At 46.7% G+C, this 16,245-nt stretch overlaps 1 protein-coding gene and 1 long non-coding RNA gene across 4 annotated transcripts in view; one reads left to right on the forward strand and one right to left on the reverse strand.

Annotated features, from left to right (window-relative positions):
* The window catches only part of PXN (paxillin), a 68,588-nt gene extending 62,941 nt beyond the window's left edge, over nucleotides 1–5,647 (forward strand). For both annotated transcript variants that reach the window (XM_039504730.1, XM_039504728.1), the window contains exon 11: nucleotides 1,891–5,647. In XM_039504730.1, the coding sequence (XP_039360664.1) occupies nucleotides 1,891–2,157 (267 nt within the window). In that variant the 3' untranslated portion in view covers nucleotides 2,158–5,647. The remainder of the gene's footprint in view (nucleotides 1–1,890) is intronic.
* Nucleotides 109–16,209, reverse strand: LOC120386012. 2 transcript variants are annotated; one of them, XR_005589482.1, is made up of 4 exons: nucleotides 10,048–10,113; nucleotides 5,643–5,801; nucleotides 3,682–4,074; nucleotides 109–338 (listed from the first exon to the last, which is right to left on the reverse strand). It is a non-coding gene; the product is annotated as an uncharacterized LOC120386012 (long non-coding RNA). The 2 variants fall into 2 exon arrangements; XR_005589483.1 differs by lacking the exons at nucleotides 109–338; nucleotides 10,048–10,113 and adding an exon at nucleotides 16,076–16,209 and having other exon boundaries at nucleotides 3,937–4,074.
* Between the last annotated feature and the right edge of the window lie 36 nt (nucleotides 16,210–16,245).

Genomic DNA, 16,245 nt, shown 5'->3' on the forward strand with positions numbered 1-16,245 from the left:
TGAGACTGACCTGTTTGGATCAACTTGGAAACTAATGAAATAGCTGTTAAACTGAATATGCTGTTGCATAATGAACTGTAATGCTGCAGAATAAATACTTAGCACGTCTTCAAAGAGCCTTGCAAATATTTACCCATCTCCCAGGAGCAGCGTAAAGATTAATATCAGCCACGTGTTACTGAGACGGAGGCAGAAAGGCGGAGTTCAAAATGAGGATCAGAACCTATGAGTTCCTGTTTCAAATCCTGTGCTCAGATCACTAGTCTGCTTTCCTCTGCGGCAGAACAGCCAGCATGGCTGAACTGTCCGTTTGAAACTCTCCATCACTCAGAAGGGCCCTGTGAATAGAAATTCGGGCAGTCCTGTGGGCAGCTGACCAGCTCCGTCCTTGCCTGGACCTGGGTTCAGGCTTTTCTTCTGCTCAGGAGATGCTGCTCGGCATTTTTCACGCTGCTGCCTGTTAGTGGGGCCAGCAACTTTTGGGCAGATTCTGTCTTTCTGTTGTTAAATTAAGGCCAATTCCCAGTGTTTGTTTTCAAATGGAGGTGGATGGCTTAGTAGTCTCAGCATCAGGCTCCCAGGTACCTGCTGCCTTTGAATGCAGCAGGCAACTGGAGTTCCTTGCAGTTCAGTGTGTGTGAACATGCATGGATATGCACTTACTGTTGCGCCCTGCTGGATGCCTGCATGCAGGGCTCAGTTTGCATCTGCCTCTGACTAAGTACATGTCCAACCATGCGTGCACATGCAGTAGTGTGCAGGTCCCTAGGGAGGAAGGATGGTCTGGACGTTCAAGCACAAAACTAGGACTCAGGACATCTGGCTTCTGTTCTTGACTTTGCTGCTGACCTGTTGACCCTGGGGAAGTCCCTTAATGGCTCTATCCCTCAGTTTTCCCCATCAGTAAAATGGGGTGGGGGGGATTTCTCCTAACTTCCCATGACTGTAGTGACGATACAGCCATTAATACCTGCACGGGGCTTCGACAGTGATAACCATTAGAGAGAGATGGGTGCCTGTTAAAAAATCAGTCTCTAACAGCTTCTTTTCATAGACATTAAAGACCCAGTATCACTTTTGTAAGGGTATGGACTTGTCCCCCAGGGTCCTTGCCCAAAACTTCTCCCCCTCCACATTTCTCCAGTGGCTGTCACCTTCTGCCTGCCACTGTATTTCAGTGGTGAAGTGACTCCTGTATGTGTATAGTTTGGGATGCATCAAGGAGGGTGCTGTCCCAGGGAATATGCATAATATCTGGCATTCTAAATGGGTCATTTAAAAAAACCCTACTAGCTGTCGTCATCTTTTTCACTGAGACAAGCGTAAGCAGGGCAGATCCAGCTAAAGAAATGGAAACCAGCCCATTGTGACAAGGTAAAAGGTGCTCCTGATGCCCTGGAGCATAAGGAATTCCAGGAGAGCCTGGCTTCCCTGCCTGTCACCTGGGTGAGCTGGGGTGGGTCGACTGTACACAGCAGCTGTCTCTGTGGATGGGGGTGTTCCCTTCCCTCCCAGCTTACTGGAAGCAGGAGAGGTTCTGATGTTGCTGACCAAGTGTTCTCAGTAGTTTTGCTTTTGGGTTTGGATTTTCTTTGTGTTAATAAAGCCAGCCTGGAGTAAAGGGACATGAACTATAGGTGAGGGCTTTATTTTCCCTCCCAGCTGCTGGATCTGCCCTGCTTACGCTCAGTAACCCTGTCTCTGCTGGGAACCGATCATCTTTGCAGCAGTACTTCAGCAGCCCCTTTCTGCTGGATGAAGATGATTCACCCTGCCCACTTCCTGCAGGAGGCAGCTAGGGGCATGGCAGGCGAGGGCATGGATTGTGGAGTTGCCTGTGTGCCCAGCTTGCCATATCAATCAGTTCCCTTTTGCTTCCTCCTCCTGCAGGAATGTTTCACGCCGTTCATCAACGGCAGCTTCTTTGAGCATGATGGGCAGCCCTACTGTGAGGTGCATTATCACGAACGCCGCGGCTCGCTGTGTTCCGGCTGCCAGAAGCCCATCACGGGACGCTGCATCACTGCCATGGCCAAGAAATTTCACCCAGAACACTTTGTCTGTGCCTTCTGCCTCAAGCAGCTCAACAAAGGAACCTTCAAGGAACAGAATGACAAGCCCTACTGTCAGAACTGCTTCCTCAAACTCTTCTGCTAGACGCATCCTAGCTGGGGACGGAGCATCTTTCTGCCACCTCACTAGGTAGCCGAGTCTCTCTGAGCATTACTGTGATTTAGAAACCGTGCCGGGGCGGGAGGGGGTGGGGGGAGGGTGCTAACTGCTGCTCCGGAGAGAGGAGATGGACCATTAAACTGGAAATGCCCATGCTGTGTTTCAGTGGGGAGATGCTGAGCCCCATCATTAAAGCATTGTATGATTGTTGACAGCCGAGAGGAGCCTGAGGCTCTGGCGAGGAGATGCCTTTCTCAATGAGAGGGCTGGGTAAAGTCTGTCGAGTTCAGCCTTGAGTCACCATGTGACACTTCCCAACAAAACCTCCTTGGCTTTGGTGACACGTCTCTCTCGCTGGGGCATTTAAGTGCTGTGTGACCCACGCAGTAGCTCTGCTACCTCTGCATTGCCCGGGCTGTGCGTGGTTGAGTCCTGGGGCACGCAGGATTTACTAAGATCACAGCAGCAGCCCCAGAAGCTGTAAAGACCCTGCAGTGGAGTCTTTCCAGTTCAGTAACACTGCAGGGAATTGATGCCACTTATTTTTTAGAAAGAGGGAGTAGGGGGCTACTCTCTCTTTCTAGTTTGTGATTCTCTCCCCCTCCTCAACACACTGGGGCAGGAGGTGGGGGGAAGAAAACCCCCTCCCTGCTTAAATGGAGTGTCCCATGTTGTGCTGGACACCCCCAACTCCCCAGGAGTGGTTAGGGCAAATGCTCCTAATTCTGCTGCTCCTGGGAGAGAGGAGGAGACTGGCACCAGTTAATTTTAAAAGAAAATGCAGAGAAATTTGGGGGCCCAGCCCTCTCCTCTGAGCGAATGTGGCTTATGCTGTGTGTCTGGCCTGCATTTTACCAAGGGAAAGGCCTGAAAAGCCTCTCTAGGTTTTTTTTAAAAAGCAAGGAAAAAATAAAGCTACAGACTTCATATTCCTTGTTCATCTTCCTCTTTGCTAATCAGGCCAGCAGTCCCTCTTCTTTGATACTGTCCTGTTCCTTGCTCTTGATAAACATGTTCTACTGAGAATCTCTAGAGCAATAACCTTTTATATTGACTTACTGGTCTAAAAAGTCCCTGAGGTCTGGTGTATGTGACACTTGGAGTTTTGCTATCGAACTGAATACTGTATGCTTTGATAAAAACTGTGGATTTCTACACTGAGGTTTGAATTCATAACTAACTTACTTTTAATCCTCTTATACAGAAATTGGTTTTGAAGTGATTTTAAGAAAGCTACTTTTTATATCTCAAACTGTGCTGTTCTAGGCAGTGAACCAGTTATGCTGGTTACTGCACCTGTAACCTCAATGCTTGGGTTTAACAAACTATTAACACGAAGTATTTTCTTTTTAGTGGGGGTTGGGAGGGCTCTGGGTTTTGCAGGGGAAGGGAATGTGAATTGTATTTTTTTTCTAGCACAAGCAGATGAGCTGTGAATAGCTCTTTTAATTTTCACAGATCACCTGGAAAGTTTATTTTGTAACCTGTAAACTGCTGTATTTGACTTACCTGCCTTTCTCCAAAGCCCAACTTCCAGGGTAATAAAGTGAGTCTTAATTCAGTGCCACATGCTGCAGAGATGGAGAACTCAAAGTCCACCCTCATGGTTTTATTCCTCTTCAACCATTAGAAATGAGAGCAGCGGGTTAACTCGGGAAGGGGAGTTCTCCCCTTAGGTGGGAAGGATGGTCCTGGGGCTAAAGAAAAGGGCTGGGAGTCAGGAGATCTGGAATCTGTTCTTGACTCTGCCACAGACTTGCTGTGTAACCTTAGGCCAGTCACTTAGCCACTCTGTGCCTCAGTTTCCCCATCTGCAAAATGGGGCAATATTCCCGCCTTGTAGGATTTTGAGGTTTAGTTCATATTTGTCAAAGGCACTTTCAGATCTTCAGAAGGAGGGTGCTGTAGAAGGACAAAGGATTATGTGTTAGAAACAACCCTATAGTGTTCTACACTAATGGCCAAAGTGGTGCAGTGAGAAGAGGGTTTTAAAATATGACTCTAGAATATTATAGATCTTTGGTTATTAAGGCATGGCACATTAGGGTGGTTACAGTGTTCAAAATGGAAAAGGCATAGGGAGTTCTGGGATTAACTGTGTTAGAAACAAACCCTCACTTTAACCGAGGGATCCTAGCTTACTATTTTAAATAACCTTAGCTCGATGCTTCACTACCCCACTTGAATAAGTGGAACTGTTTTTTCACTGGTTTCCCATACAAATGAGCCTCAGTCTGTGGTTGTGAAAGCAGGGTTTTGTGGAACAAGTGGTAAAACAAAAAGCTACTCCAGCTGGGCTGAGCACAGCTTTTTGGAAAGTTCACAAGGCAAGAAACTGTCTAAATTGTCATTTTGGAGTTGAAATTAGTTTTACTTAAAATTGGGATTTCTGAGCTTCCTGATGAAATTGACACTTGTTCTGACCCCGCTGGTTGGGAGAACGGTCCTGTGTCCAGTGCACAGGACTTGGAGTGGCTCTGCCATTACCTTCTGTGCCTCCGCTTCCTTATCTGTAAAATGGGGATAATACTTAACCTACCTCACTGGGGTGTTGAGGCTTAATTCACAGATATTTCTGATGGGGCTTTGAGACCCTTGGAGGGAAGGTGCTGTAGAAGGGGAAAATCTTGTTACAGTATCCCAGTGTCAGAGCAAAACCGTTTCATCCCCTTTTAATAATGGTTTAAGAGTCTCCATGACCGTTACTGCCTTAGCAAAATGTTGAGCACTTTCCTGATAAATTGGGATTTAAACTGGTTTGGGGATGGGTCCTATGCTCATTGCTGCCTCCAAAAGTTACTTTCCCTCAAAATGGCTGCTGCCAGTAGGAGGGTCAGAAATACCCATTTTAAATTTCCTAATTTCAAGTACAGTTTAGACTTGAACATTTGAAATGCTGTACAGAGCAAACTGGGGAAAGGGATGTGTTAAGATTGCCCCGGGTGATTAGTAAGGAGACTTCACAGATACTGATGGTGCTAAAGTGCAGACCAGCAAGTTGTACTACTGCACTGTTGCAGGTACTGGGACGTGTTCCAAGGAGTGGTCGGGGAGAGATTAGGCGAGAATGTGCCTTTGGAAGGCTGAGATGGGTTATTCAGGCTTCAACTGGACACAGGAGGCGGGTGTGTACAGTACACAACCTCTGAGGAGCTAAAAGACTGTGTATGCAGAGGCCTGGCAGCTGCCCATTCACAGGCAAGATAAGCTCTAGATACACCACTGTTTCTTTGAAAGGTTTTGTGTTGGGGTTACTATAGTGTTGTCTTTAAAGGCCTTAGTGCTCTGTTTACAATGATCTCCTAATCTGATTAACTCTGGCAGTGCAATCAAAGAGCTATCAGACCAGGTGGGTCTCAATCAAATCACGCTCCTCTGGGTGGACAGTTATTTCCTTTGTCTTCCCTTGTAAACTTCTAACTCTGCTTTTTCCATTTAAAATCCCTGTGATTATGCTAATAAAACGTTACCATTATTTTCACTTGACTTGGTTCCAGTCATTTCTAGTCTTGTGGAAATGGTTCAAAGCATCCATGGTCTGTAGCTCCTCTTGCCTTCCGCGATGGAGAAACCGAAGGCCACACTGGCAAGAGGAGGGTGATGTTTATTAGTATGATTTCTGCCTTCACCTGGACAGGGCAGAGATGCAAAACTGAAGGTGCTAAAACAAACTGTCACTTGTGCAATAAGCAGACGTGAATCCTGACCCACTCGCTTCACCCTTCTCAGCCCCCTGCCTCAGCACAATACGCTGCCGTTGCCACACCCTAGTGCCATGCAATAATTGCCTGGACACTGGGTCATGAGGAGTGCTAATACCCGCAGGTCCTTCTCAACCTCTGCACGGTGACAGCATCTGGAAATCACAACCTACATTTAAACACCACAGATGTATAGGCTGTTTGTAGTAATAACAATTAAAAAAAAAAAAAACAACCCACAGGCCTGAACAGAAAATGTCATCCCTGCCCTAAAGAGCTCACAGGCCAATGGCAGTAGCACAAGAAGACGACAATAGGGCTTTGCTCTGGGACTTTGACCTTCACAAGGAATGATCACCAAGAAGCAAATGACGACAAGGCTTTGGGCATGAGCCTGGTCCTGTGCACAATAATGCAGGAAACCTGTGGTCATTAGAAAGCTGCTATTAATAAAAGAAAAAAAATTTGTATCCTTCACGGGGACGAGTTAACTCCCAGTTTGCACTTGGAGGAACTGGTCTGATTTCAGATATCTGAGCAGAGGGTATGTGAAGAAAATTAAGTGGCTTTTATAGATCTGAGACCTAAACTGATTTATTAAAATCCCCCAGATCCAGCACCAGAGCATACAAGCTGTGTCTGGATTGGCAGGCTGCAGTACAACAGCAGGAATTTCTAATTAAAATTCTCTCAAGCTGGCTAATCCTAACTTGACGCTGTCTGTGTGCTGTGCGCATGTATGAATGAAATCCAAAAGTTGACAGGAATGCAGTGTTAAGGTCCCCGACTTAGAACTTTACTTCACAACTTAACAAGAAGTTAAGGATTCTCCCAACACCATTAACTGGGCTCTTATGAACACAAAATATTTTCCTGTTTTGTGTTTGTTTTTTCTTGTTGAACATGTAGCTGAACGTATTGCTGTTTTGGTTTAGCATATACCCAGGGCCACAAATCACCCACCTCGTTCCTGTTTGCCTGGCTCTAGGCAGTGGAATATGTTCCTTAAAAAAAAAAAATCTAGTTTGGGGGAAAGACTAAAATGTCACCTCCACCAGTTCTTGTTTTTGCACCTGCCATTTCCCCTTGCTCCCAATAATGCAGTGGGAGGTTTAGGGACGGAGAGGGGATTTGACTGTTATTTCATAGCGATGGTTGCAAACTCCCTCCTGCTAACAGTCTCAGCATCAGCCTCTTTGGACAGAAATAATCCACATTGTTCAGTCTCCACATTCCATTCTGTTCTCAGCCTCCCTGCTCAGGCTGGGCTAGTTCATAGTGCCAGTTGGAATATGGTGACCCGTGATGTTGACAGCTGGGGACTAGGAACTCGATTCAGACCTACCAACTCATTCCACTGGCCGCACGCCAACCAGCAGATGGCAGAGACTTTCAGTGGTTAATGACAATGGTAAGTAGTTTTTGCTCACGCTTTCTCCTTTTTTCACTTGCTGCGCCCCAGTTTCCAGCATAATTCTCTCTTCCCATTAACACAGGACCAAGTTGTGCAGTGCCCTGCCGTGGTGGTGGTGGTGGTGTCATTGACTACTTACAGAATTCCCCAAGCTAGAGAACCAGACCTTGTGTGCCTCCCACTCTGTTGCTGGCTGAGTGGGGTAAGTGGTGTAGAGCAATCGGCCTTTGAGGTTAGGTGGGGTCTTCCAGAGAGGAGAGAGGCTACTAGTTGTGTTTCCTGCTATTTGTGCTGAAGGCTGGGGCTACTAGCTAATGGGGCTGGGAGTGCTTCGACCTGCACGCTTTGCCAATACCTGGCCATCTGCCTTGAGCTAGCAAGGCATGTCCAATACAATAGGTATTGTAGGATAAGTCCAGGGGTGTTTCTTCTGGAATCTGAGCTGTGACTTTCTCTACACACTGCACATTAAACACACAAATGGAGTTCACTAAATAATGCCCCTACTGAACACTGCCTTGACTGAGATTTCTAATGCAAAGTCTGGCAAACAGTCTCACACCCCCATCTAATCCCAGTAACAACCGGCTCCAGGCACGCAGAGAGACCACACGCACAGGTGCAGCATGTACAAGATCAGTTTGAAGCTGAGGATTAAGAACAGGTGAATATTTTGCAGAAACATGTAGGGGATCTACAAGAACCAAATAACCTTGGACTTGGTGAGAATTTTAATCTTCAGTCCCCTGCGTGGGGCAGCTTGGTATTTACATGGAGATAAAACCTAATTGTGGAGGCAGCCGCACTTGTATTTCATTTCCAGAGCCACCCTGTTTTTGCCTTTCCCCGAGTGAGTTTGGCCGACACTCCAGCTTCGGAGAAGGCTCATGGCTCCCTATAGGGCCCATTGCCAAAACTTCGGAGGTGGGCACAGGCCTCAGAGAACTCTATGCAAGGCCTCTTCCCCTGGCAGTCACCAGCCCCCTCTTGGGTGGGCCTTAAGTGCCTCATGGGATCCATGGATTGAGCCCAGATGCCGCACAGGCTTCAGGAAGAACCAGAGGCTTGTGTTTGCCACGGATAAGAATTTTTAAACCAACCTATTATGACTGGTACCAAACACATTTTTAAACCCAGACGGGCTGATCTATTGGACTGAGCTTCAGGCTTGAGTGGAAAACCACACAGTTCACTCTGTGTCTTTAGCATGAGCCAGGAAGGAGGGAGATGCTACATCCCCTGTGCAGCTGTGAAAGACCCCTTGCTTTTGTTTTTGGTAAGATTAGAAACTTGTCCCTTTTTGTTTGGGCAAAAAGTCTTTTCCTTCTGCAGGGCACTGGCTGTTACAGTGGGGTCATGTCTCAAACAGTGAAACCCTTTGGTCAGAAATGGGCTTTAGTCCTTGTCTACATGAGAAAGTTGTGCCAATTTTATCTTTGAAATTATTTTTTTAAGCCACAATCACCCTGGGTGGAGACTTACTGGGATTTAAACCAAAATAAGACGTTCTTGTCTTAAACCTCCTCCTAATCGGCCAAACGGCAACAGCCACTCCCACTTATGCACAGGTTTAAAACTCACACCTTTAAACTGAATCGCTTTTCTGGTGTAGATGAGCCCTTCTAAACATACAATGGTGTTAATACAAGGGCTCCTCACAAAACAAGCCCTCCTGTCACCTCATGGACTCTTAGCCCAGCGCTCAGGTGTTGGGGTGGCTGACCAGAATTTCCAGCTGCATAACTAGACCCCAAGCATGTTCTAAATGAAAACAGCACCCCACCCCTCCACTCTCCTGCCCAAACTGCTCCCTGCTTGGCTGAATCACTTCATAAGACTGACTTAAAATCAAGCCAAAATGCAACAAACTGATATGCGTACGGAGAGCAGCTGCTCCTCTATTGCACTGGCATCCATCTCACGCTGGTTTGAATAGAAGTAATTATAATGAATTGCTGAGTCAGGATCAACTCCGCCCTCCCCCGCTTTGCAAAAAAAAAAAAAAAAATCTGCCTCATGCCAGCCACTTCCTATAAATCATAAATGTCTGCTTTGCCTCAGCATCTATATAGCAGCAGGAGACCCTTTGTCTGTGGGTGGAGTCTATTGCACTGACTTTTTTTAGATATTGGGTTTCAGTGTAGGAATCTGGACTGCAGTGACTCAGAAATTACTAAAATTACCAGCCTGCCATGGAGCTAAGTTCTATTCCAGGCTCTGCCACTGACTAGCTGTTTGGCCTTGAACAAGTCAGTTATCTCTCCTGTGCCTCTGTTTCCCCCTGTAAAGCGAAAGCGTCTCAGAGCAGGGGCTGTGGTTCCGATGCTGCTCTCACACTAACTAGGTTTACACTAGTGCAACCCCATTGTTATCAGTGGAGTCACTCCTCATTTACACTGGAGTCACAGAAATCAGAATCAGTCTCCAGCTCTTTAGAAGGAGAAAATACACTATATACAATGACGGCACAATATACATCTAGTAATAAAACAGGGATAATACCTTGCAGGCTTGTTGTGTGAGATAATTAGGGCCTAAGGCACTTTGAAAATGTAAAGCATTTACAGTTGTGCTAAGCCTTATTATTGGAAGAATAGCCCCTGGTCTTAGATGGAGTAGTCTGAGCCAGCAAATAGTTTTTCCTAGAGGGAAAAAAACATCACCAACTACTTGAAAGGCAAATTTCCACTGGGAGGGACCTTTTCACCCATGTCCTATTAATTTCTCACCAGCTTCTTTCCTGCCTGTGTAACAAATTACCTATTTGTCTCCACACAAGCAGTGCTCCCTCCCATAGCTGTGGTTCTCCTTGAGCTATAAGTGGAGTCATAAGGCCAGATTGTGACATCATAATCCCTCCCATGCTAAAAGACTATGAGGCCACAGTGACAAGAGCAGTGAACATGGTTTTTGTATCATCAGCAGAGAACGGTGCCATTTGGCGCTGTTAGCGTGGAGTCTGGGGGATGAGGGGGCAAGGTCTTATTTCAACTTAGTTATCTGTCATATTGGCTGGGGAAATAAACTGTGTGTGAGAAAGTGAGTACTGTGTGCCAGGGAAATTGCTAGGCCCCTTGACTGGATCTGGTTCCTTACAGACTCACTGAGTAGAGGATCCTCAAGGGTCACAGAGCTGTTGTCATGGTTCCTACAGTCTCACCAACCTCAAAACTCGCCAAGAGTTCAAAAATCATGCCAATATCCCAAATTGGGATTGATATGTGTAATAGTACAATTTAAATATCAGTGTTCAAATATTCAGATACATCACTCACAGGAAGTTATACTAGGGGCAACTTACAGAGAATAAATACATTGTCTCTCAGTAACTGGGAATTTAAAGTAGGTTGTCTGTGAGTTAACACGATCTACTAGAGAAGAATTTCAGTCTCATTGACACTGTAGCTCATTTCTCCTAGTATTTCATCAGGAGGTCAAGGGACACTTTTATTTAGAACATATCACCAGACATTGGCAATAGCAGGAGAAATGAGCTACAGTTTCAATGAGAAGCCAAGACAGGTAAGTACCCAAAATACATCTTCAATGGACCGTATTTATTCAGGGACTAAATTCCTGATTACTGAGGGATAATTTATACTCATTACATTTACTTTTCACAAGCTACTCCTAGTATAACTTTTCATAAGACCAGCAGACTGGCCATACTGGGTCAGATGTAGCTGTTGGGTTTTATGCAGGTAGAAAGTTGGCAACCCTAGGGTGGGGCTACTCAGGGAGAACAGGGCTTTAAAAAGCCTGCTCCTAAGCGACCAGAGGAGCTAGGGAGCAGAAGGGGCTAATGTGAGTTTTGCCAGTGAGTTCCTCATGTGAAGGAAGAGCCTGGGGTGAGCTTGCTGTCTGCGGTGTGTGTTTGCGTTTGTGGTGTGCTTGCTGCTTGAGTGAAGTATATAGTGTGGCCTGTTTGTCTGAGGGACCTTATGCTGAGGCTAGCAGTATTCAAGTGGAGAGCTGGTTAAGGAGGCATTGATGGCCAACCTCTTTAGCACCTATCAATCCTTTAACGGGGTGGGGCTCCTCAGGGAGAACAAAGCTTTAAAAAGCCCACTCCTAAGAGACCAGAGGAGCTAGAGAACGGGAGAGTTTGATGAGGGAATTCTCCAGGTGAAGGAGAAACAACTACGTGCCTTTTGGGGTGAGCCTATTGTCTGTAGTGTGTTTGTGGTGTGCTTACTACTTGATTGAAGTATATAGTGTGGTCTGTTTGAGGGGCCTTGTGCTGAGGCTAGCAGCCTGCTATGCACGTGGAGAGCTGCTTAAGGAGGCTTTCATCCCCAAGCCCTTTACCACCCATCAACCCCTAACCAGGGGTTGGGGCTACTCTGGGAGAACAAGGCTTTAAAAAGCCTGCTCCTAAGGGAGGAGGGAAGCTAGGCAACAGAAGTGGCTAATGTGAGTTTTACAAGGAAGTTAACTAGGTGAAGGAGCAACTCCGTGACCCTTGGTCTGAGTTTGCTCTGTGTGGTGGCTGCTTGACTGAATTATACAGTGTGGTCTGTGGGTTCGAGGGAACTTGTGCTGAGCCTAGTGGCCTGCCAGGAAAGTTGAGAGCTTTATAATGAGGCTTTGGTGGCCAAATCCTTTAGCATCCAACAACCCTTAGTAGGGTTGGGGCTCCTCAGGGAGCACAAGGCTTTAAAAAGCAGGCTCCTAAGGGGCAGGAGATGCTAGGGGACAGGAGCTGCTAATGTGAGTTTTGTGAGGGAGAGCTCCAGGTGAAGGAGGACCAAGTATGTGACCTGTGGGCAGTGTCCCCTCTAATTTTTTCTCACCCACGTGCGGAATGAATTTTGTTATGTGCACCAACATGGAGGTGATGTGTGACACGTCACCTTCATATCAGTGCTCATAACAAAATTCATGTGGTGGGGGTGGGGCCAAGGGGTTCGGAGTGGGGGAGGGGGATCAGGATGGGGCAGAGGGTGGGGGTGCGGGCTCTATCTGGGGATGTAGGCCCGGGGGTCTGGGGTGCAGGAGGGTGATCCAGGGCTACGGTGGGGAGAGAGGACTCCCTCCAGCAGCACCTGGGCTGAGGGGGAGAGGTGCCTTTCCCCATCACGGCAGCTCTGGGGCTGGGATCCCTGAGTGCCTGTGCGGCCCTAAATAGGCTGCTGCGTGGCCACGCAGCCGCGCTGCTTTCAGGACACTTAGCCCATGGGATGAGTTTGTGTGTGTTCGTGGTGTACTAACTCCTTGACTGAGGTATCTAGTGAGCCTAGCGGCCTGCTATGCAAGGCTGAGAGCATGTTCATGACGCTTTCATCCCCCAGCCCTTTAGCACCTAGGGCCGGCTTTAGGAAATGCGGGGCCCAATCTGAACAGTTTTGACAGGGCCCCGGCAGGGATGCCTAAAAAAAACCCCAAACACGTGGGGCTTGTACTCACCGGGCGGTGCTCCGAGTCTTCGGCGGTGGGTCCTTCACTCACTCCAGGTCTTTGGCGGCACTGAAGGACCCGCCGCCGAAGTGCTGCCGAAGACCCGGAGCGCCGCCGGGTGAGTAAAAATTAAATTACAATTAAAAAGGCGCCTCTAGCCAGGGAAGGGATTCTCACTCGGTGCGGGGCCCTCCTAGGCGTGGGGCCCGATTTGGGGGAATTGGTGGAATAGGCCTAAAGCCGGCCCTAGGGGGTGAGGTTACTCAGGGAGAACAAGGCTTTAAAAAGCAGGCTCCTAAGGGACGGGAGATGCTAGGGAACAGGAGCTGCTAATGTGAGTTTTGCGATAGAGTTCTCCAGGTGAAGGAGGAGCGACTACATGACCCTTGGGCTGAGTTTCTTGTCTGTAGCAGAGGTGCTGACTTTTGTTTTGTTTTTGCTGGTGGGTGCTTTTGAAGAGGTGTGTGTGTGTTGGGGGGGGGGAGGTGTGAAGGGGGCACTCTCCCAGTTTTTTGTTGTGTTGTCTATGTTAACATTTTGTGTTTAATATGGGTATGGTTTTCATTACTTTGTAACTCTTCCCTTTGGTTGCTTAGTTGTAGCTTATTCATATTAGGTCTCTGAGTTGAAAGGCTGCTCTTGCAGATTTAATTTATTGTTCCGTAGGTCAGTTAAGATGTTTTCTTATTCTATTCTATATAGGTACTTAAATCACTCTCATTAGTACACCTTCCAAAATTGATTGTGTGGTTTGGATCATTCTCTCTCTCTTCCATCTCCCACCAGGAGAGAATTATTCCATCCCTTTCCACTGGAGAAAACATCACTATTTTAATTTTAGGAAAGTCTCTGTAAATTATTTGCCCAGATTGGGGATAATTTATAGGAGCAGAAGAATCAGGTTGTGGCCCTGTGAATCACATGATCTGGTGGTTTCTTCCTGCCTTAATCTGATCTCCTGCATGTCCCAGGCCACTAAACCCCTCCCAGCTGGATTAGACTAAAGCAGGGGTAGGCAACCTATGGCACGCATGCCAAAGGTGGCACACGAGATGATTTTCAGTGGCACTCACATTGCCCGGGTCCTGGCTACTGGTCTGGGGGGCTCTGCATTTTAATTTAATTTTAAATTAAGCTTCTTAAACATTTTAAAAAACCTTATTTACTTTATATACAACACTAGTTTAGTTATATAATATAGACTTAGAGAGAGACCTTCTAAAAACATTAAAATGTATGACTGGCACACAAAACCTTAAATTAGAGTGAATAAATGAAGACTCGGCACACTGAATGGTTGCCGTCCCCTGGACTAAAGTATTACAGCCATCCAGAAACTAAACTATTGTCTGCCACAGGCTGAGAATAGGAGGGACTGAGGTGCACCAATGCCTGAGGCCTATGATTCTAGCAAGCGCCCCAAACCCCATGTGGCAGAGATTGGCTTTTTTTTCCACCTAAGTCCCTACAGTAAAATTCCTTCCTGACCTAAAAATGGTGTTCAGTCTGACCCTGAGCGTGTGAGCAAGACACACCAGCCAAGCATCTGAGAAAGATAATTTTTTGAGCCATCCCGGCTGATGTCCCATCTACAGCCATGGCCAATCTCTGACACTTCAGGGGAAAAGACAACAAATAAACCTAGAATACATCAGGGGAGGGGTATGTCTGAATCCCTGAAGCATGAGCTTTGGAACATAAGATTTAGGACCAAAAGGGAACACGTAGCCACCGATCCAAGTCTCTCTCTCAGGCATTAATCACATAGTACAATCCCACTAACATTTATCAAGCTCTATTTTATATCTAAATCTTTGGAATGAGTTGTGCCACCCAGGCACTCCACCAGAAAACTACCCTCAATCTGATTTACCCGGACAGCTTACCTCTTAATTCTTATTTGCCTGAGTTGAGCGCTAGGGTAGGGAATCAGCTCTTGGTAGGGTGTATGTGCAGTGGTTACACAAGGAACTGGACTGGTATTGTAAGAAACTGTAAGTACCTTATGTATGACTGACTGACTATGTTTGAGATAGTTATGTGAGAGCAGAAAAGAGCATTGGGGCTACCGTATAGCGCAGGGGTGAGGGTCGGATTAAGGCCGGGGTTCTCAAACTGGGGGTCGTGAGGTAATTACATGGGGGGGTGTCATGTGCTGTCAGCCTCCACTGCAAACCCCACTTTGCCTCCAGCATTTATAATGATGTTAAATATATTTAAAAAGTGTTATTAATTTGTAAGGGGGGGTGTTGCACTCAGAGGCTTGCTGTGTGAAAGGGGTCACCAGTACAAAAGTTTGAGCATCACTGGGGATTAAGGCATATACTAATTAAGCTACATGTTGGGGCCTCACACTATGAGGAGTCTCTTTTAAACAAACAAACAAACACAAAAAAACCCTCCATTTCAAATATTATCAAAATTGTTTGATAAATAAAGGAGATACAGGAAAAAGAAGATTCTCCCTAACTACAGGCATTTTCATTCAAATATGACAAATATATACACCTGGCTACACAAATAACCTTACCCTACCTCTACCCTTCACTAATTGTTCATTATCGACAGGCAGGAGGCCAGGGCTGAGAACAAGAGAGAATTGCACTTGTAAAATTAGTATTTCTATGAGTGAGTCTGCTCTCAGTCTCCTAAGGCAGCATTTTGTTGGCCAGCTGCTGCTAGTAAAATTCTGACCTTGCCTTCAGAACTTATTCATAACTCCTCAAGAGTTCATAGGCTGTCAGAATGGGAGTAGGACCATTGAACTGTGTCCCAGAAAGTCGCATCAATGTACCTCTCTGTCTCCCTTAGCTCCTGCAGCTCAGCCACTCTGGTCTCCAAAGCCCATATGTGGTCTCTGAGAGCCAGGAGCTCCTTGCACTGAATTCACATACATGCCACCTGCCCATAGGCCAGCTAATCATACATGCTGCATTCAGTGCAATAAGCTGGATAGCCCCCACTCTGTTGCTGGACTTCTGCCTGCACTCTCTCTCTACTCCTGCAGCTCTTCCCTTTCTTGTTGTTTTGTTTTTATTGGGGAGGGGGGATGTTATTGCCTTACGTTTAAAGAACATTAATGAAGTTTATCTCCCACCCCCGCATCTCACTCAAAACTTCCCTGTTCCCTAGGTCCTCTGGTGGCTTAGGAGCAGGGCTTTAAAGACTGGTTCTCCCTGAGTAGCCCCCACCCCCTGATTAAGTGCTAAAGGACTTGGGGATCAAAGCCTCCTTAAGAAGCTCTCAGCTATGCCTAGCAGGCCCCTAGACTTAGCACAGACCACACTCTGCTTACTGCTTGACTAAAGTATAAACCACAAACACACACTGCAGAAACCAAACTGTCCCCAGTTGCTCCTTCTCCATCCGGAGAAACCCTTGCAAAACTCACCTTAGCCACTCCTGTTCTCTAGCTCCTCCACAGAGTCAGCACCTATGGGCTGTAGCTTGTGTCTGTTATGTGCTAAGTATACAGTGTTGTCTGCTCCTTTGAGGGACCCTGTGCTAAGCCTGCTAGGAGAGTTGAGAGCTTCTTAACCAGGCTTTGATGGGCAAGCCCTT

This window comes from Mauremys reevesii, linkage group 18, assembly GCF_016161935.1.
Source record: "Mauremys reevesii isolate NIE-2019 linkage group 18, ASM1616193v1, whole genome shotgun sequence".
Lineage (NCBI taxonomy): Eukaryota > Metazoa > Chordata > Testudines > Geoemydidae > Mauremys > Mauremys reevesii.